This window comes from Lupinus angustifolius, unplaced genomic scaffold (genome assembly GCF_001865875.1).
Source record: "Lupinus angustifolius cultivar Tanjil unplaced genomic scaffold, LupAngTanjil_v1.0 Scaffold_371, whole genome shotgun sequence".
In the NCBI taxonomy this organism is placed as follows: domain Eukaryota; kingdom Viridiplantae; phylum Streptophyta; class Magnoliopsida; order Fabales; family Fabaceae; genus Lupinus; species Lupinus angustifolius.
Genome location: NW_017727768.1, coordinates 71,269 through 92,361, shown reverse-complemented (window position 1 = coordinate 92,361; position 21,093 = coordinate 71,269). Strand labels below are relative to the sequence as shown.

The 21,093-nt window shown below is 33.8% G+C and overlaps 2 protein-coding genes and 1 long non-coding RNA gene across 4 annotated transcripts; 1 reads left to right on the top strand and 2 right to left on the bottom strand.

Moving 5' to 3' along the window:
* The first annotated feature begins 319 nt into the window (after window positions 1–319).
* LOC109341129 lies at window positions 320–2,351 on the top strand. Its single transcript, XR_002106900.1, has 2 exons — window positions 320–618; window positions 2,261–2,351. It is a non-coding gene; the product is annotated as an uncharacterized LOC109341129 (long non-coding RNA).
* A 98-nt stretch (window positions 2,352–2,449) lies between these two features.
* Window positions 2,450–9,035, bottom strand: LOC109341118 (callose synthase 12-like). The gene is made up of 2 exons (XM_019578945.1): window positions 8,041–9,035; window positions 2,450–7,105 (listed from the first exon to the last, which is right to left on the bottom strand). Exons 1-2 carry the CDS (start codon window positions 8,886–8,888, stop codon window positions 2,641–2,643), a joined length of 5,313 nt encoding a protein of 1,770 aa, XP_019434490.1. The 5' UTR covers window positions 8,889–9,035; the 3' UTR covers window positions 2,450–2,640.
* Window positions 9,036–11,801: 2,766 nt separating this feature from the next.
* LOC109341131 (protein transport protein sec31-like) lies at window positions 11,802–15,313 on the bottom strand. 2 transcript variants are annotated; one of them, XM_019578957.1, is made up of 4 exons: window positions 15,116–15,313; window positions 13,699–13,980; window positions 12,477–13,176; window positions 11,802–12,395 (listed from the first exon to the last, which is right to left on the bottom strand). In XM_019578957.1, the coding sequence occupies exons 1-4, from the start codon at window positions 15,242–15,244 to the stop codon at window positions 12,031–12,033; spliced, it is 1,476 nt and encodes a 491-aa protein (XP_019434502.1). In that variant the 5' UTR covers window positions 15,245–15,313; the 3' UTR covers window positions 11,802–12,030. The 2 variants fall into 2 exon arrangements, with proteins under 2 accessions (XP_019434502.1, XP_019434501.1); XM_019578956.1 differs by having other exon boundaries at window positions 11,802–13,176.
* Between the last annotated feature and the right edge of the window lie 5,780 nt (window positions 15,314–21,093).

Genomic DNA, 21,093 nt, shown 5'->3' with positions numbered 1-21,093 from the left:
ATGATCTAAAAATGATAATAGATTTAATGAGACTAAATAATCTCAAATTAACTCATTTTAGGAATATTAGTCTAATAAAGTCTAAAACACTAAATCATGTGAAACAAAGTCCATTAGGCACCAAGAATCATTAATCATGCTAAATTAAGGTTATGAATAGTGTGTAATATATTGTTCATCAAAGAGTAAGACTATTTATCTTGTTTCAGAGGAGAAAATATCAAATGAGCTGTCATACTCAATGTGCATGCCAAGTTCAAAACAGTTATTAATCTATTTTTATTTTTCCTTTTCCAATCGATTAACCCATAAAAAATTGTTGCCAACTTGATTTTATTCCAAACTTATCAATTCGTCTCCATGGCTATGGTATGCTTGCACTTTGGTTGGAAACTTTTCCTTTTGTATTAATTCCCAATTAGCCTTAATCCTTTTGCGTGATTATATTTCACCTCCAAAATGAATTCTCAACATCACATAAATATGGCAGCCACTAAATTGAAGTTTGTTCCCCTTAATCCATCATCGATGGGTGTTCGATTTAGTGATTCTTCAAGGTTATGACAAATTTACACCATGACAAAACATATATATGTAATTATGTTGGAGGTCCAACATGTTAACAAGGTTTGCGTTTTTTATGGTATCAATAATTTGGATTCAGGTTTAAAATTTGGAAATTAAATTATAAACCTACCATAAAAGTTTAAATTTAAGAATTAATATATTAATTTAGGTGTATTATTTTATATGTTTCAATGACGTGTGTTCTAACATATTGCTAAATAATATAAACGAGATATCAAATTATATATAATGAGCATGTACTTTTAATTTTAATGTCGAAACATTATTTTTTACTCATGTATAAGTATTATGATAATATTTTACGCATTTATAAAATTATTAACATATTTTCAGATATTCTAGAAGCAATCTTACATCAATATTTAAATTTTAAATAAAATCAATCAATTACCTATTCGATTTGAACTGTAAATATAAAATTATTTTAATTGATTGTATGCATGGGAGAAATTCTATTTTATTTTCAACATTTCCCAAAACCCTTCTATAATTAGAGAGTTGAAAACGTGGTAAAAGACATAGAAATGGAAACAGAAGAGTTAGTTTATTTATTAGTTTATCAATTTTTGTTCTTAATTACTAAATATTTATTTTATTTTATATAAATAGTGCTTCTTTTACTAAACTTAATTTATAAATAAAAATTAATAATTATTTTACTCAATAAATAATGGTCATAAAATTAAGCAAATATTTTTTTCTCAATTAAAGATCATATTTCACTGTTAAATAATCTATCACTAACTTAAGAGAATGAACTATTTTATGAATAACAAAAGTTTAAAGCTTGATTGAGACAAAATTAAAACTGATAATTCTTATTTGTATAAGATGTAAAATTTGCAGTGGCTATAAACACTTTTCTCTTTGAATAATTTATTAGAAAGTTTTACATTTGAATTAGATTTCATATCTGATTTTTTAACATCTCTTTAAGCCAAAATATGAATATTGTATGTAATTGATTAATAAACTATCGAAAAATATATTATTTCATATGTCAAATTATATATCTACAATAATAAGTAATATTGAGAGTACTTTATCTAATATATACATTCTAGGTTCAGGGTCAAGTTTAGCCTTTGGGTTTGTGGCTGAGTTCGGTTAAAAAACAACCCAACCTGGCCCATGTTGAACCCTAGTTCTTCTCACCAAGCCATTATTTGATTGATCAACATAACACTTTCTTATCCGAGCTCTTACAGTGTGGGACAATTTCCATAGGAGGAACTATGATTTCATCATGACTCACAATAAGATGGCGCAATACATGAAACTTTCACATATCATAGTCTAGGGAGCATTGATATATGCATGCTTACTCGAATAGTTGTTTCCATGTAGACAGCATACAATGGAGGAGATATTCAATTCTACAGTGGTTTCATCCTCTAGAGTAGACACTACCTTCTGGAATGCCTACAGCAATGTGGTTACCTTCTTGATTCAACAACAGGCTTGGCTTCCACATGATGCTCTTGCTTCATAACATTTATTGTTCATGACTAAACTTCAAGCATCACTTCATCAAGTTTTCCCTTATTTATGCCATCTTGCCATGACTGTGATCCGATTTAGTAATGGACTTGTACCAGTTAGCAGTGTAGTTCTTCGCCTAATTAGTAGTACAAATAGGTGTCATTCTCTCAGTTATCTCTTTCAACCCTAGAGTTTCAACAATTAAAAATTTAACATCAAGGACATGATTAGGTAAACTAAGGCAACTTATAAATCTGCAATCTAGTATCTAACACTAATTACAAAAACAAACAAAAAAGTCAGGATGCACATGAAAACTTACCAAATAATGTTTAACCCAAGATACAATCATCAACTACAACCAACAAACAGAAAAGATACCAAAAATACAACATTGTCCTAATAATGTGAATCCTATAAACTCATTATTTGCCTTCATTCAACAGCAGAAAAATGGTTTTATGATTGTCCGGTTAAACTTGTGTTGGTAAAAGATTGACATACAAGAACAATTATGCCAAAATGGAAAATAGATACAATAAAACCCACTACAAACACTTGGAATCAGATTCAGACTCGTGATTTTTTCCCTGTAACAATCTGGGATATCCGGAGACCCCGACTGAATGCTTCATTGAAGAGTATTCTGGTTTGCATATCTTGAAATCCTGGCAACCATGATAATAGTGCCACAGGAGCCATTACAATGATCCCAAATAATATATCATACATCCGAGCCAAGGAAACAACACCATGCCAAATTATGGTGTGCTGCAAAATTGCCCTCAATACTTGTGCAATCAATATCATGCCCCAGCCTGTGGGAATAAATGCAACAAGACTAGTAAAAATGTCCATGAACTCGAATTCAGTGAATTCCATCAAAGCAACTATCACTAGTATAGCAAGAACTACAACAAGGGACTGAACCGACCGGTAATATATATGCTCCTTTGCTGCATATATGTCCCTGGTATAAGCTACCACCACATAAATCCCAAATACAACAAATACATAAACCCAAGATAGCAAGTAAACAGCAATGCTGGTACTTCCAGCAGCTATGCCTAGCTTATAGACAATGCCATATTGGAAGATAAAGAACCGAAGGTCTAAAATTATCTCGAAAACCTTTCCCCAAAAGCCAGTAGCCATTAGATGATCTTGCTCTTCGTACCACCACTTTTCCCAGCTCTGTTCAGCTTTAGCAAAGACCCTTCCGCGGTACCAAATCCAGTTCATGAAGTCATCAAAATCATAAACAGTTTTTAACCAATCAAAGGCATAAGGATTGAAGACAAATGGTGCCAAAATCCATGATGCAACTAAGAACCAACTAGATATGGTCATGGCTATATAAACAAATGTATTAGTTGCTACAGGACTGTGTGTGGCATAAATTATAAGTATTAGCCCCAACTCAATTGCTTTCACAAAATGGCTGCGAGCATATAGTCTATAATTTTCTGCAAAACTCTTATGCTCGACAACAAAACCACGACCAGTGGCTCGATATTTTGCTCCACCGTGCAGGATAGTCCGGCCGAAGTAATGGCTGCGTGTACCCATAGAGAATGTATAGAAAACTGAAGAGAGCTGGAACTGCATGGTAATGAAATCCCAGATTGCTTGAAGGAACCCACGCTCAAGAGAATTCTCCACAATCATGGGAAGGGCAGAGAAAATTCCAAGTTGGACTATGAACTGCTGATTCAAGATGGTACCAAGTGCTTTATTATTATTGCTGTTACTTTCCATAGCATTTTCAACACCACTCAGGGCAAGAAATAATCGCCCCCATAAAAATGCATATACAGTAAGAACTACCATCATTGTGTTGAAAAAGAATCCCACTGTGGTATAGAAGAATGACAACATCCGGAAAAAATCCAGCCTATGACCCAATCTGTACACATCTCTGCTTAGGACTTGTTCCCCATTACCACTGGAAACCTTTGCTTCAAACATTGATACTTGATTCAAACCAACATCCCTACCCTTTCCAACCTGAATGTACTCATGATGTGTGACATTACCTCCACGAAGAGTACAGTTAAAGCCAGCAAATATGTCCTCACTTATGTTGATCACTCTGGAAGCTTTACTGAGACCACCTCGAGTCAAGAACCAAAACCTGTCAAACACATCAGGGTGGCCATAATGCAATCTAATTTTCAAAGGATTTGCTAAAACCCTCTGGCCTAAGGTAACAAAGCTGGTTTCCTGAGCTGACATGAACCAAGCAAGGGAGGAAACAGAACCTGTAAAAATGTGTTCCCTCACTCCCAAAATAGTAGGTTTCCTAATACCATAGTGATACTTGTATTCTTCCAAGAGATTCCGCATTTTAAGTGCTTCCTCAAAGTAGTTGTCCTGGTTCATATCAATAGTCTGAACTGCATCACCACGAGTGAAGATGATGGCATGATTTTGATTTTCTGGCTTTCCTTCTCCTAGTTTCAAGGGACCGGGCAACTTAACGCGGTATATTTCCACCTCCCTCTCCAATTGTTGGTCATACTTAACAAGAACTGAGTAATACTTCTTCTCATCCCTCCCAGTGGAAACCTCATCAACATAGGCAACACGAAGGGCTTCATTGTTTTTCATTAGATACAAAATTTCATCAGCATGTGGATCCTTTCTTGCCTTCTGAGCTCCATATATCTGGCAGGCAATCACATATGTGAATTTCATTAAAGCAGTCCCATAGTCATGGCCTTTGAATAACAAACCTGCTGAACTGCTTTCTCTATTTAAACTATCATCGATAGGTGACCTTTCAGAATTAGGACCATCTAAACTTTCTTGCTTCACTGATAGAAGTTCGCTAGAGTCTTCTCTAATATCTACTTCTGATGCAGAATCCAGAAAAGCCAAAAGCTTGAGTGCCTTATAGTAGTACATCATTCCTCTAACTGTCCGCGCTAGTGTCTGCCCTCTGTAGGATGCCCAGGATCTCAGATCTCTGACTTTATCAGTCCATATATCACTGTCTTTTGCCATTCCCTCTCGCCACATTCTCTCCATAAAGTTATCCCACTCATCAACATATATAGTCTGCAAATAGTACAGGATTGAAATCCCATCATCATTCTCAGTTCTGAGCTGTTCTTTGCTGTATACTACTTCTTCACTGTAGTAAGGGGTTAGAACACTGAATGCCATCATTTTCTCAACTTGGGGAGCATGGGGCATGTTCATAAACAGCGAGTTACTAAAGAACGCAAGCCTCCTCCTAGCTTCTAGATTAAATGGGATGTTTTGCATCGAATCTCTGGATGTAAGAATAGTGTGCAGGCGCTGAACCTGCCGATGAAAGTTCTCATTAACAGTGTCAGGCAACTGAATAGCATTCTCAAATAGTAGAACCCCAGAAGGAGCTAGATTCTGTGGAGCCAAACCATCCTCTCTTAGCTGTTCAACATTTCGTTTCTCTTTGAAAAAATCTCGGATAACAATCTCATAAAGGGCCTGAAGGTTATTCACCAATTGGATAGGATCTATTGTTTTCTTGTTTAATAACTCGACAAGTTTGATCAACTTGTTGTGAAGCTGGGGAAGTGCAGTTGTTTTGAATGTTTTAGTGAATTTCCCAATCTCAATAGAATGATCAATTTCTTGAAACAGAGCCATCACAATAGAATGCTCTTCACTGTCAGGTTTGGTAATCACAACAAGAAGCAAGTGCTTGATACAATCATATGCTTCAATGACAGCACATCGCCTGTACTCGTGTTTGCATATCTTCCTCCAGAGCCTCCTATCAGGAGCATCAACTAGTTCTTTGGCCTGACTTAAAGCCAGTAATAACTCATTACAGAGAAGAAAGCATGGCCAGCGAATAACCCTGACATTCCAAGTGTTCTTTGGTAGCTCCAGTAGCTGAACCTCTTGGTCAGAGATGATATCTTCCTCCCTGAAAGACATGATTACCTCGTTCCATATCAAAGCAAATTTATTTGCCTCAGTCTGGTTATTCTCAAGCTTCCTATATGGTTGACCAAGCCCATACCTGAGCTTCATCCTGTGGATAACATCCATAAATTTGCTACTCAATGTTCTCCTTGCATTCAACATTTGCTCCTCTGGTAGGATATTAAACAGAGCTGCACTAGCAAAAAACTGAAACCTTAACTTGAGTTGTTGCATACTTCGAATCTCGCCCAAATGTGCAAACAAACCCACAGTTGCCCCAACTAAAGATGAGTATATTGAATACCAAATCTGTATATCCATTAGATAAATCAAAATAACAGGAAGCCATAGTAGTCCAACAGCAAAGCCATTTCCACTTTGAAAAAACTCATGCCATTGATAATTAACGTCAAGTTCCAACACTGCCTTTGATGGAGCAATCATGGGTTTGATCTGCAAAAAATAACTAAAACTAAATTTTGTGGCTAGCACAACAACCCAGAACAAGGTGTACTTAATACTATCTACAAGACCTTCCATCAATCCACGGCCAACAAAAGTTCTACTCTGGAACCACCATGATAACATGTTAAAAATTCTCCAATCCGAATTCTCAATAAAATTTCTAACCCATGGAAGTATGTAAAGGGCTAAAGCTAGAAGCTCAGGAATGGCAAAAACAAAAGCAACCTCAAGAAAAGTCATCATCCGCTTATTTGCTTCGGAAGACCAGTTTTTATCATGGTTTTTCTGTGACCATATCCTCCAATAAAACACAGCAAACACAAAAATCCATGCCGCAGCAACCACGCTTTTCAGCACCATCCTCATTCCAAGCGACTTTGTCTCCCTCGAAACCAGCATGCGTTGCATCATTATATCAAGCAAAGACTGCAGAAACCTCAAACCACTCCACGTGAAGAAAATAGTATAAACCCGGACTTGGATGTCGCGATCATCCATTAAAGCCTGCAAAGGATAATCCCTATTGTCCCAAGCAATAATCACTGATGTTTGGAAGAACAAAATCAACATCACCCAAAGCCTATCAAAATTTCGAAATAGGTTCCAAAAGGACCGCTGCTCCACATACCCAGTCTTACCCACATGTTTTGCCCTACAATTGAGAAACATGGAAACATGAATCAATTCAAGGTACTTCAAAGTTCAAAAAATAAAGAAAGTATTATAACTATGTAATATAAGAAGAAAAAAAGCGAAGAACTGCTTAGTAGTGCTCTATATGAATACCGGAGTAGTGTGAACATGACACAACTACGGTCTAACTAATAAAACTAATCAAGTTTTAAATTATGGACCACCCACTTGATAAGGACACAATAAAAAAATTGGGATGCAGCCACATTGAAACTGCATTGAGGTAACAACAGACTACAACAGTTCTGAAAGCAAACCTTCATTGCACAAAGTTTCAAAATGAAATTGCTGCTATCGACATTTAGTGGCTGCAATACCCGAAATCACATTGGGCACAATTGAGACTGAAATCACAATTTTATCCACAATTTGAAACCTAAAATGATAGATTTGTATAAACTTGGTACAGTAATACAACAATCAAGCCCTAGTCCCAATGATGAGTTCAGCTAAACTTCGTATATTGATATGTGAAGTAAGCATATTATATGCAAATGTGAGTATGAGTATCACAAGGGTTGAAGGGTCTCAATTTCAGTTATACAATAATTAATTAATCATGTAATAAGAAGTGACAACCCCTGCATGCACCCTAGAGAGTAATCTGAACTTGGTAAGTATGGGCTAATCTGATTAATTACAAATTAATTAGAGTAATTAAACTAAACATCAAGTAACCAAATAGAACCATATATGTGTAGTAATAATATTAGTTAGAATCCTCTCCGATAATAAAGAGGCAAGTATACTCAAAACAAAAGGACAAAATAATATGATTTGACACTTTTATTCTTGAATATAATGAAATGACACTTTTAGACCTAAATATAAAATGCAAAAGGTGATAACTTGTCTTTCAGTTAGTGGAGGAGATGATACATTTCCTAATAATACCTGGTGTTGGATCTAAAAAAGAAGATGCTTCCAACATCAATAGGCCACTTAAGTTTCTCAAAATACCTCCTGCTCCAAAAATACTCATTTAAATCATCATAATTTCTCCATTCACAATGTGGTGCAGTTCCATCCTTACCACTCTCCACCTCCATCCTTATCGTTTCATAAATCGGTTTCACCACGCATTCAAGAAACCCGTTCTCCATCTCCCCCGAAACCGAGGGCATTAACGGATTTTCCTCATCAACATAACCGCCCTCCAAAATTCTGTTAAGATCCTTAGCCATATGATGGAAAATATAGCAAATGCATTCAGGAACAAATCTAAGGTTCGCAGCCTCGCCCCAAATTAGAAGGTAGAGTGACACGTAGAGTATGTCACGGCGGTGATCGTTGGAAGAGAGGTTATCGGAGACACGAATGCTGAGTTTGAGACGGAGGAAGGAGCACCAGGAGGTGTAGTTTTTGAGGAGTTTGTTGCGGAATGAGCGAATGACGGAGGGGTCGAGGGTGTCGATGGAGTCAGGGGGAGGAGAGAGGCGCATCTGAGCGTTGGCGAGGTGGAGGATGAGGTGTTCGCGTTGGTTGCGAACGCTGTCGCATTGGAAGCCGAAGAAGAAGGCAAGCCAGTCGAGAAGGTCTGGGTTGTTGGTGTTGTGAGGGTTCCATTGTGATGGAAGACGGAGGTCGCCGATGGAGCGCAGGGCGGAGGAGGCGGCGCGGACTTCAGGGAAGCGGAGGGATGGGTGGTCCGGGGAGAGGTGGATGTCGTCTAAGGGGATTATGTTGTAGGATTGGTGGTTGTTGTTGTTGTTATGGTTTTGGTGATGAGTGATTGTTGGCATTGCATTGAGATCAGAGACAGAGTGAAAGAAAGCTGGGTAAACTTAAAATTGAAGGTGGTGATTTTGTGGTTACATTAGATACATGAGGTGTGTAACGGTAACAGTTGGGAATGAGAGAGAAAGAGAAGGAGGGGATTAAGAAAATGGCACGTTAGTTAGTTAGAATGATGATTTTTTACCCTTTTTCTCTTATTAAGATATCAAATTAACCCAAAAAACATACCATTCCATTTTGGTTTTTTAATACCATTTTCTATCCTACTCATGACAATGTGCACAAGGTAGGACGTGTAATAACTACTCACTACCTGTTTTAAAATATGGAAATGTTATTTGTATATGTGCGAGTACCTACATACATATTCTTTGCGGGTTCGGTCAGAGAATCACAGATAAAGCAGGTACCGTGTTTCTTACATATCAATGATAGAAAAGAGGCTCTATTGTAGCTCAGTCAAAGCTCAACTCAATTGGTTCAATTACTACACATGTCACACTGTTCAAAAGGAAGCTCTATTTCATTATAGAAACATATTGCATATTCTATTTTGTTGGAAGAAGTATTATATCCACACAAAAAAAGATTTCTATGGTCACCCGTGTTTTTTAAGTTCAAATCATAGCTCATCCTCTTAAATGGACAAATGATCACGAGACTGAGTAAGAGTAACTAACAGAAGAATTACAAAGAATGGAGAAATTAGAGATTTAATGGATTTTACTCACGAGTCCAAATTTCTAAATTTTTTTGTCATCCCTGATCTAGCTTTAAAGTTAATAGTATGTACTATGTGCTTAATGTCTTAGGTCAATTAGCTTAGTTTAGTTTGATACTACTCCATATATTCAATTGAGTCCTCCTTGATTATTTATAAGTAACTAATAATATATTCTCTTATAGTTGAGAGTTAAATTTTGGAGGGAAATGAATGAAAAAGGAAGACTTAAAACCATAAAGTACACTTGTGAAATGACTCTCTGTTAAAATAGTTGAGCATTGGTTAGTTGGTTAATTAGTTTAGTTAGGATAATTAGTTTTTCTATCCTTTATATAAAGGATTCAATGTAATTTTGTTATCAATCTATTCAATATTCAATGAATAAAACTCTTTTCTTTCATCTTTTTGGATTCGTCAAGAAATCTTTTTCATGCCTCCTACCATTTTGATATGGTATCAAAGCATAATTATTCATTTATTAGTTTCCGCTATTTATCCATCATTCCAAGATTTAACAAGGAATAATCATTATCATTTTCATTTTCAAGCATTGCATTTCAAGATTCTATGTCATGAAGAACTATTCTTGCAACATCTTCAATACTAAAACTAAAGATTTGCTCCTGCTTCTCAACTCGTGGCATCTTCTTTTCCATCACAATGAAGGGAAGAAGCAGGTTCCAAAAGAGTGTATGGCAATTAAGCTTTTGAAGGTGAATGAAGAAGAATATGAGTTTGATAAGAAAGGAGCCATCATTATCTCTTGCATGTTGAGGAATTCAGAAACGTTCAATGTTATATTGATAGGGAAGTTTCACACCTTCATGTTCGTTGCTTTGGTTTTTGATTCTCATTAGGAAGTTCTTCATCCTAAGTTCAGAGAATGTTTTCTTTACCCATCATGTATCTTTCTTCAAGATCATTTTTCAAGAGTTCAACAAATGACTTCCATATTTGCAATTCAAGTTCCACTTTCTTTCTTGCATGGCTGTTTCATACAAGACATTGTTGCTTAAGATTTTGGCATCAAATTTCCATGTCAAATTTCATACCAAACCTCAAACTCTTCAAAACAGAATTACTACACACATCAATTCCCTCTAATTTGATATCTTTGAAAGTTCTTGAGATTCTTGGTTCACTTCACATTTTCCTTTCTTTTTATTCTTTCATCTATTACCCCCAATTATTTCCCATTTCTTTATTACTCTTTCTTTACCCCTCTCTCATTAAACACACAACATTATAGTGTGTAATTTTTTCCCCTCGTTGAAGCAACATATAAGGATCAAGATTAAGGTTCATCTCATTTCTCTCTTTCATTGTTATGATTGGTTTGCTTCTGTCAAATAGATGGTTAAGCATCGGATGAAATTGCTTCTGCCAAATGGTGGTTAAGCGTCAGTATTGCTTCACGTTCAGATTTCAAGACTGAGAGACGAAGAGACGAAGATTCGCTCACCAGCAAGAGGAGGTTTTAGAGTATAATCATCATGATTCAGTAAAATCATTTCAAGTTTGGAATACTTGATACATTCCAGCTTGCGGGGGCGTGTTAGAATAGATGTGTTTTCTGTTTTGTATAATCGATTAACAATATGGTTAACCGATTATGTAGTTAGTTACTTCAGTTAGTTAAGCTGAGTTTTGTTTGTGATTTTACTATAAAATGTGAGTCTTACACCTTTGTAATCACAATTCAATAATGAAATATTATGAGGTATTCTTCAATACTCTAGTGCCAATTCTATTTTTCTATGAAGCTTGAATCTTTGCTCTTCTTGTTCCTATCTTGAGTTCTTTATTTTCAAGTATGGAAATCCATGTTTTGACACTCTCAAACCTTCTCTCTTCCTTCCTTCCCCTCCAAACCAACTCTCAAACTAACCCTTACTGAATCCTCATTCCCACAAGAAAAGTGATATATGTCAATTAATAAACAAAATTATAATTTTATAATATATATCACAATCTTGCCCGTGTCAAAATTTGTAATAGAATATATTATTTTGTATTGCCTTCGTCTTGATAAGACCTTGTCATTCTGTATGATTGCAAAGTGGTAATAGGTATCAAGCATATACATCTAACAGTTCAAATTTGATTCAACATTGCTATATTCGAGTTTACTTTTACATGCTGATTTCACAGTATTATCATTTTTCACTTCTTTCAAATAAATGACATCATATAATTCCTTTACTGAATCAACATTAAACCTTTTGGAATAATCCTCATATACCTATAAAACATGGTATATTCGATAATACCGTGCAGTTACATTAAAGTTTTATTCCATGCATAATAAACACGCAATGATACGAGGGTTTAAACGGATCATCAAGGTCCTGGACAACATTGTTCAAACAGGTCATGCCTGAACGGCATTAACATTGTTCAAACAGAAATACTGTGCAAGTTCTTTACCCTGACCATCCCCGTTGGGGACCGGCCGAACTGCGCATATTCAACCGGTCTAGCACAGAGTTAAAATCTATAGGCTGCCCAGTTTCCTCCAACCTCTGGATGACACTTGCCGCATGATCGCCTCTAAATCCAATGCTCACAAATTTCTCAATCAATTCATTGTAGGGATGGCCATGGATAAAGTGCGACTGGTTAGGGTCCCGGACCATCGGATTATGTGTTGCAGGGTTCTGAAGGGAAGCGCTTGTTGGAGGGTATCCACCTTGAGCAAAATGAGGAGGTTGAGTTGGATTATGTGTTCTGACTCCCTCACCATCATACATCATGTAAGCACAAGCAGGAGGAAGAGTGGCATGGGTCCGACCAGTTCTATACACATCACCTGATTGTGCTGAAAAAGAGCCCTTGATTTGATGGGGTGGAGGTTGCTGCGGAACTGTTCTACTAGTTCCACTGTATCCATATGGTACGGCCTCGCCACGGCTAGATCCTGGAGGTGGAATCCCTGAATATGGTAGCATTTGCATCGACATGCTGGCTGGCAGTGTTTCCGTAGGAGATGGATTTGTAGCTTGGTTTGGCAGGTATGAAGTATAAACATTTGTTGAGGTGGGTCTCATTTGAGTCTGCACTGAGGGTTGGTGTGGAGGTTGCACCTGCTGAAGCCATTGTTGTGGCTGCATTTGTGCATACTGAGAAAATTGTTGCTCGGGTGGGGATTGGGTTACTTGAGAGGGTGTTGATTGTGGAGTTCGATACTGTGGATCAGAAGTTAAATCCTGATTCTGAGGAAGCTGAGTTGCAGCTGGTGGAATGGGTAAAGAGGTGTATGGCATGTAATAAGGAGATTGTTCAGTGGCTTGGGTCACATTTGGGGTCGGAGCATGAGCGCAGGGTGCCACAGGTTGTGGTTGGGGAGCAACTTGATTAGGTAGAGCAAGAACTAACTGCTGATTATGTGTGTCGGATGCTCTATTATCAGCTCTTTTTGGATCTGCGGCAGAAGGTGAAGATCTCTCCTCAGTGGACTGTGAATGGCTTGAGGACGATGACCCTTTCTGGACAAGTTGAAGCTTGGCTAATTCTTTCTGGGCCTCAGCTAGCTCTTGCTTCTCTCTTAAAATTTGCACAGACCTGTGTACCTACACAAATAACATAAGAGAAATTAACACATGGCAAAATGATGTCTGCTGATCAAAGCACGAGTACTCGGCCAAAAAGTGAAGAGCTATATGCACGTTAATGAAGGGCATAGTCAGCTCAATGCTTATAAGTTATAACCACAAACTGGCTCCCTACCTGAACAACACAGTTTTAATATTGGTTGGAAGAGGATCAAGGCAAAACATACTATTTTGGCAACAACAACGCTGAACAAGATAAGAAGACGGTTGGTTTTAACATGTCCAGAGAGGACATTCTCCAATTGAGTGGAAACAAATTTCAGTACTCAATAAACTTCCCCAGAATCCACAGTTATTTGTCTGTTTGAGTTCATTTTATTTTTTACCATACAAGAAGATAACACGATGAACCAGCTATTAATCCATCATTCATCCACCAGAGAGATAATTTTCTACACTATGCTACAGCAATTTATCAAGCACATTAAAACATGAGAAATCGATGGTAACTCAACTCTTTCACTTGAATATGAAACTTACTTCCTGAACATGTTTGTCAAGAGCTATGAGCTTTGAATCTGCCTCTCCATGGTCACTATTTAAATCAGATCGCATTTCTACAATTGATTTGTCAAGATTGTAACAATATAATTCCAACTGTGATAGCCTTGAACTGATTCCCTCGAGAAACCGCATAAGGTTGTCAGTATATTTTTTCATACTCTTCTCAACAGTTGCAATCACTTCTTCGCTTAAAGAGTCTTCAGGTGAAGCAGTAGCAGGAAATATTGATGTCCTAGCCACCCTTGGTTTGTTAAAATCCTGCAAAAAGGTAGAGCTTGTTGATTTGAGATTCAGAACCACTTGATAGGCATATAAAGTGCAATGCAATCCATAATCATTAAGCATATACACACACAAGAAATATTAAGCTTGAGAATTGTCCAGATAATTCAAAATACAGCCAACATAGAGATTCTTAGTGAGTAGAAAATAGAAACCCTGATTACCCACAATAACCATTTAAACACAACGGGTCTAAATAACTTTTTTTACTCAAGGAAAACATGTTATGCCTCTTCACCTTTAAACAAACCAAAATAAGTATGTCAACATGAGTAACATTAGCAACACATTCTTTAAGTCTACTATTGGGCAGAATTTATTGAATTCACTAAATATAGAGTGGGCCTGTGTGATTTAGTGGGTCCCACATGAAACAGCATGTTGAAGAGTGTTTGTTAAAGAGTGTTTGTTTTTGTTTTTGTATAACCAAAGGTATCTCCTCAGGGTAAGGAACTAATACTTTTCGGTGTGTGGTTGGCCCTCCTAACAAGTGTTGCTCTCAATAATCAATTCTTTGACTTTTTGGTCTATCTCGGTATCTAGGAGGGCCTTAACTCACTTGACCAACACCTCGTTGGTGCCTGTTAAAGAGTGTGTTGCTAGCATTTTCATTGTTTAAATAAGTCTCCGTCCTCCTAAACTATTATTTCTCCAACTCTGGTCTTGACCAGTTGACTCCGAAATCTTAATGAAAATAAGATCTTCAGTTCAATAATTTACTAAATTTAAGTAGATTTCTGTGGCAGCAATAAGTCAAAACAGCTTCACATATCAGAGAGTTCATATATTCTGAAAATATCACAGAAAACAACAGATATAGATTCACACAGAACACTAAATCCTACATCATACAACATCCACGTGATGATGAAAAATTCATTAAGAATACAACTTCTCACATCTAATGATAATTTAAAAACTACTTCATTAGTTCACCCATGTTCGATCATTACATACACTCCAACATAAATAGCTAAAAATGGAAACTTTTCAAAAAACCCAATACTTCTTCATCCAGAAGACGAGACCCAGATTGGGAAATCACCCATAAATGGTAAAAATCAAGAAATCGTGTAGCAAAAGGGGTGAGAGGGTAGATGGGTAAATTTACCTTAATGGGATCGTTGTTGTGTGTGGCATTAGAAGAACCATCGTGGTTATTGTTGGAATAGTCTTCGTAAGTTGAAAGTATATCATCGGAACCACAATCGAAACCCTTGGAGCCGCGACCGGAGGCCATAGTTGGAGCTTGAATATGATACAGAGAGATGTTACTTACCTTCTAGGCAAAAGGAAGCTTCTTCAGAAAATAAAAGTTAAGAGGAAAAAAAAAAACAATCCAATAACAATCTAATAGTTTTATAAAGAGGAAATTACACTTACACCCCTAAGTTTTAGTAAAATTATACAAACTATTCCTCGATTTTTTACACTTACAAAAACTTCTCATAGTTTTTATATTTTTTTTATACTGACCACCCTTGCATGAGAAATAAGTGTAATCTTTTAATAAAAATTGTGATAAATGCAATTAAGTTAAACAAAACATGATATAATGTGAAGATAAATCTAAATAATATATGAGCTGATACATCTTTATTATTTTTGGTTCGTAACGATATAGCATAAGAGTGATTTAAACAATATATCTTTAGAATTGTTGATGTATTTTTTAACAAAAAATAATAAAGATACATTGATTTTTATATTATTTGGATTTTTCCTCACAATATACTATGTTTTGTTTAACTTAATTGGATTTATCACATTTTTTATTTAAATATTACACTAATTTCTCATGCAGAGGTGGTTAGTGTAACGAAAGTATAAAAACTAAGTGAGGTTTGTGTAAGCGTAGAAAAGTGAAGTATGGTTTGTATAATTTCATTAAGGGGTATTAGTGTAACTAACTCTTTTATAAATTATAAGTTTATTATCTAATATTCATTTTTAATCAATATTAACTCTATAAAAAAGTAATAAAAATGAAGGTGAATTATATATTTATACTGATGGTAGAATGTATATAGGAAAAATATTAAAGTAAAAACCTATTCTAGTTGATTCAAATTTTTGTATATATCATTTTGTTTTTGTAAAATTAAAATATTCAATGTGAATTAAATTAGTATTGCTTTTACTATTTTTATTACATGAACTCATATTCACAATTTTTATATGCTAGTTTGAATTTTAATTTTTTGAAAATTAAATTAGTATCCGCAAAAAATTAAGAAAATCAAAATAAGGAATAAGGCAGATCAGGCTAATAGCGGTATAAAACACGTTGAGGAGTGAGTATATACCTTCATTCATGATGGAGGCTTTGAAACAAAAATAATTATTTTGTGGCTTGACGATGGAGAATGGTTGGATGTGGACAATTATATTTGAAAATTTATCAACAAAAATACAAAATCTGTCCTTTTTATCTTCATTCATGACGAGGCTTAGAACTTAGAAGCAAAAATAATTGTCCACGTCTACACATGACGCTAAACGCACAGCTATCATGCAACTAAAATTAGTTGCTATATAACCCACTTGGTGATTTCATGATTATCTCCATTGGAATTGGAATATAATGGTTTGAATGAAAAATTATAACTTGAGTAAAGACGAATAGAGCAGGGTCTACTTGGGTTGAACTTTGTCTATCTCAATTCATTAAAGATTAACTTAATTCGAGTTTTGAATCAAATTTAATATAAAATTATTTTTTGAATTCAAGTTTGATTAATTAAAATTTATGAATTTCTAAAAAACTAAAATTTATGTTTCTTATTAACATAAATTTAAATGGCCTACATATGCGAATTATACATATACATATAGAAAATGTTTGTTTAATATAAAAATAAACCTAGCTACATATTAAAGTTCATGTTATAAATTTGTTTATATGTATATGTATATAAAAAAGTGACTAAGTACGAACATTTTTTAATATGATAAATGAGAATAATTAATATATATTAGATGAGCATACATAAATTTTTTAAATGATTTTGATCACTAATTAACTTTTAATCTTAATTATTCATATATACATTTGTATAATATTGATTACTCTTCTCGTAATTTTTATATTAAAATTTGTTATCACTTGAGTTCAGCCTGGTATATATATAATCGAATTAGTTCATGATACTAACGAATTAAACTGTATTTGGCACAAAGTTAATTTGTTTATTTAACGAACTCAACTTTTAACTCAAATTCAATTCTTTTGATTCATGAACCAAGATTATCGAGTGAAATAATTAAATTTTAAATTAATATCAAGTTAATTTGGTTCAATCTGATCTCTGATTATAACCATGTAATGTTACTTTGTTATGGGATCAAATTCTTTGCCAGGTTAGGTATAAAGCTCCCAGTATATTTGGGATATTAGATAACTTTCTATACAATATTCTAAAGTCTATGAAACTTTAAATTGTCGAGTCTAATTTTGGTGTCTATAGACATTTTGGTGAATAATGACTAGTCCTTATATAATTAACTATTTTTTATAAATAAAATTAACTAATTTCATAAACAACTTCACACATACTTAACACTTGGTTTTCCAATCTCGAGGTTAACTTTTATAGACAAACACAAAAATAATGTTAATTTCACACCTAGATTGCAAACCATCAATATAATAAAATCCCATATGCAGATCATATAAGTATGAAAGCAGTTTACTCACATGCCACAAATCAGATAAAAAATGAAGTAGAATCTAAGTTATTCAATTTAGGCATGGATGGAGATCTAAAAATACATCAACGTATGGATTATGAGGTAACATGTATGTGTCATACAATATTGTGTCACTCCATATACTATAAGTTGTAATTGGTCAGAAAAATATTTAATTATTAAAATTTTAATTTAAATATATATTTTTAACTAATTACACTCATAATACATGATATGATACATAATATGGGAAAGAAAATGCATTCCGATATTTATACAGGTAACATGTATTGAAGTCAAGTTCACGAAGCTCAACAGGAAAGTTAAAGTGACATGAGGAATGAAAAAGGGTCATCACTCCTGAGTTGATTTGCTTCCCTTTCTGTTATTCAAGTCCTTCACAACTAGTTTACATACTTCATATAAAAGAGCATTAGTTCACAACTACAAAGTATAACAATTTTTACACTATTATTTAATTATTCACAATTCATTTTTACTAATTATTATATCTTACATAAAAATAATATAATACAAGTAAATGTTGGATAATATATATAAATCTTTACGTTGATAGTATATATATATTACACTCTAATTTTAAGTAATGAATATAAGGTCATATTGTTATTTTATTATATTTATATCTTATTGAACTTTTGGACGATATGCAAATTTTACATTATTAATCAGTGAACCAATATATTATAATGATATTATAAACTTCAAAGAAAATTAGTCTGATTGAAAATTGATAATTTCTCTAGCAAAATAGCCTATAAATCCCCTACTCACTCACAAATGTTACGAGTGTAATAAAATGATATTTGCATATTAATAATTCATTCATTTATAAATCTTGTGTGGGAAAAAATTTGTGTGTTGATTTAGCAGAATAATGTAGAAGTACTCTAATTTAATTTTAAAATAAAAAAGGAAATTCTTTATAATTAATTTTCAAGCTTCATAATAAAACACCACAATTCGCAATAAATGATGTAATATAAAATAATTGGATAACTCAATTACGATTTTAAGTTCTCGATCCAAAAATTGATATAAGAATATATATTCAGATTAATATCTTATTTTTCATCCCGGAAAATACTCTGATAAAGAATTAAAAGAAAATATATGTCTAATTAAATTTATCTAATATATTTTAAGTCACTAGGATGGAGGTCGAGTTAGAATTTGCTTTAAATAGACCAAATTTATATAACATATAGGAGCCTATGTCTAGCATATTAGTCTGTTTAAAAAAAATTTAAAGTCTAGACCTGACCTGTTTAAAAGTCTGGTCTGACCTGTTAGTTTGTTTAAAAGTATGATATATTGTATGATCATGAAATAGGTCAACATATGTATATTTAAATGAGCTAATAGACCTGCTAGGCTCATCTAACTCTAATAATTATAATATATTTTTGTATTTATATTTATATTAAAATTACATATATAATAATATTACTTATATTAAAATTGTATAATTTCAACATTTTTATATAATATAACTAAATAGGTCGGTCTGTTAGGTTTAATAGGCCTTTCAGATGGCTTGGAGCCTAACCTGTTTAGTTAAATAGGCTTTTTAAAAAGTCTGACATGTCCACACAAAAAACATGGTATGGCCTAGGTTAGGTAATATGCCCCTGATAAGCGGTATAATATATTTCCACCCTTAACTCTTAAGTATGAGTTTTTCAATTTTAATCATCGTGAAAGAAAGAATCCATGGAGCTTTCTATAAGTTTGTTGATTTTGATTTTATTCTATGCTAGTTAGCGTCATATCTCCCACACTTAAAATAACATAACGTTGTTTTAGGTTAGATCACGAATGACAATGAGCCTAGATGAGTTTAGGTAGTGCATTATCCGGATTCGTCTTGTTATATCATTTTTGGATTCAGACCCGTGCTAATACCTAACGGGTCTGCTTCCCATGAGTCTTTAGGTACCCAACGGATGCAAGTACCCACAAATTCAAAAATATTAAAAAATAATTGTGAGTAATTTATATTATTGTGTATTTGTTTCCTACAATCTTAAATGTTATTTAGGAAATTAATAAGAGAGAGAAAATTATAAAACATACTTTAAAGTTTTAAAAACAATTTAAATTGACTGTTAAACACAACTCATTTTACTAAATCAAACATAAAATAAATAAATAAAACAAAGTGTCTACTTCAACATCATGATGTAAGTTTGATTTAGTAAGATATGTTTAATCAAGTACATTACTCGTATGAATTAACAAAATAACATCAAATCAAACTCATTAATAATATAATATTATTGTTTAACAACATAACAATCACAATCATGAATTAATATAATATTACAATTATGGATTAATAGTATAACATTAAAATTATAATTAATTAATATAATATTACATTATGCTGCTATATATATATTTATGAAGGAATAGCAGATCCGGGTATCCACAAATGAATATCTCATTACTCAGACTCATCCAACAATGGATCTCAAAATTTCGAGTCTAATTATATTGATATCCAAAAACATAGACCCATACCTGATCAATTGCAATATTATTTGTGAGTACCTATGGGTCTGGGTACCCATTGTTATCCCGGTTAGATCCATATAATATGTTAATATTTTGGAATCATTCCTATGTATTTGGGTTTTGAATTCCATCATTGTCACGTTAGTATTTAACAGACTTCTTAGCACGCCACACATATTAAAATCAAAATAAACAGTTTCACAATAACTTATCATTTAAAAAAAAAATACATTCATACTTGAAAAAAAAACATTGATTCGATAAACTTACCATTCCTTTTATGACACGAGAATGTTTAGGATATTATTTTATATGTATTATTAAACCCGAAAAAATCTCGTACATGTACTACGTTTACGTGTGTGTTAGGTCTCGCTTGGTTGAAAGTAAGCCAAATGTATGAATGTGATAATGTAGTAATAGTGAAGCCAAATGATTGACCTGGCCTTATCAAACATTTAATACCTGTTTCCTTTGTTCATTTCTGTTTGGATAAAGTCCTAAAGCATTTTGATGATATGAGAGGTACACATGCATATGAGATATAATATAATACTTTGAAGATTACAGGATGCTTGTGTACCACTATATTTTATAATGAATTTGTGAAAATCATGAGGTTTCAATATTCTATTTTTGTTCTTAATTCCAGGCCATCTAAAGATCAAGAATTAGAGTAGGAAATTAACTTCACATATTCTTAAGGATCCTTGTGTCTCCCACATGAACTTTTATATTTAGTACAAAACTTTTTTTTTTGTTTTTTGCTGTTTTTTTATCAACAACAATTTGATTAAATAAATAAATAGTTAAGAGAGCAAATGATACTCCTATCCATAAACTAATTAAGCAATATCACCA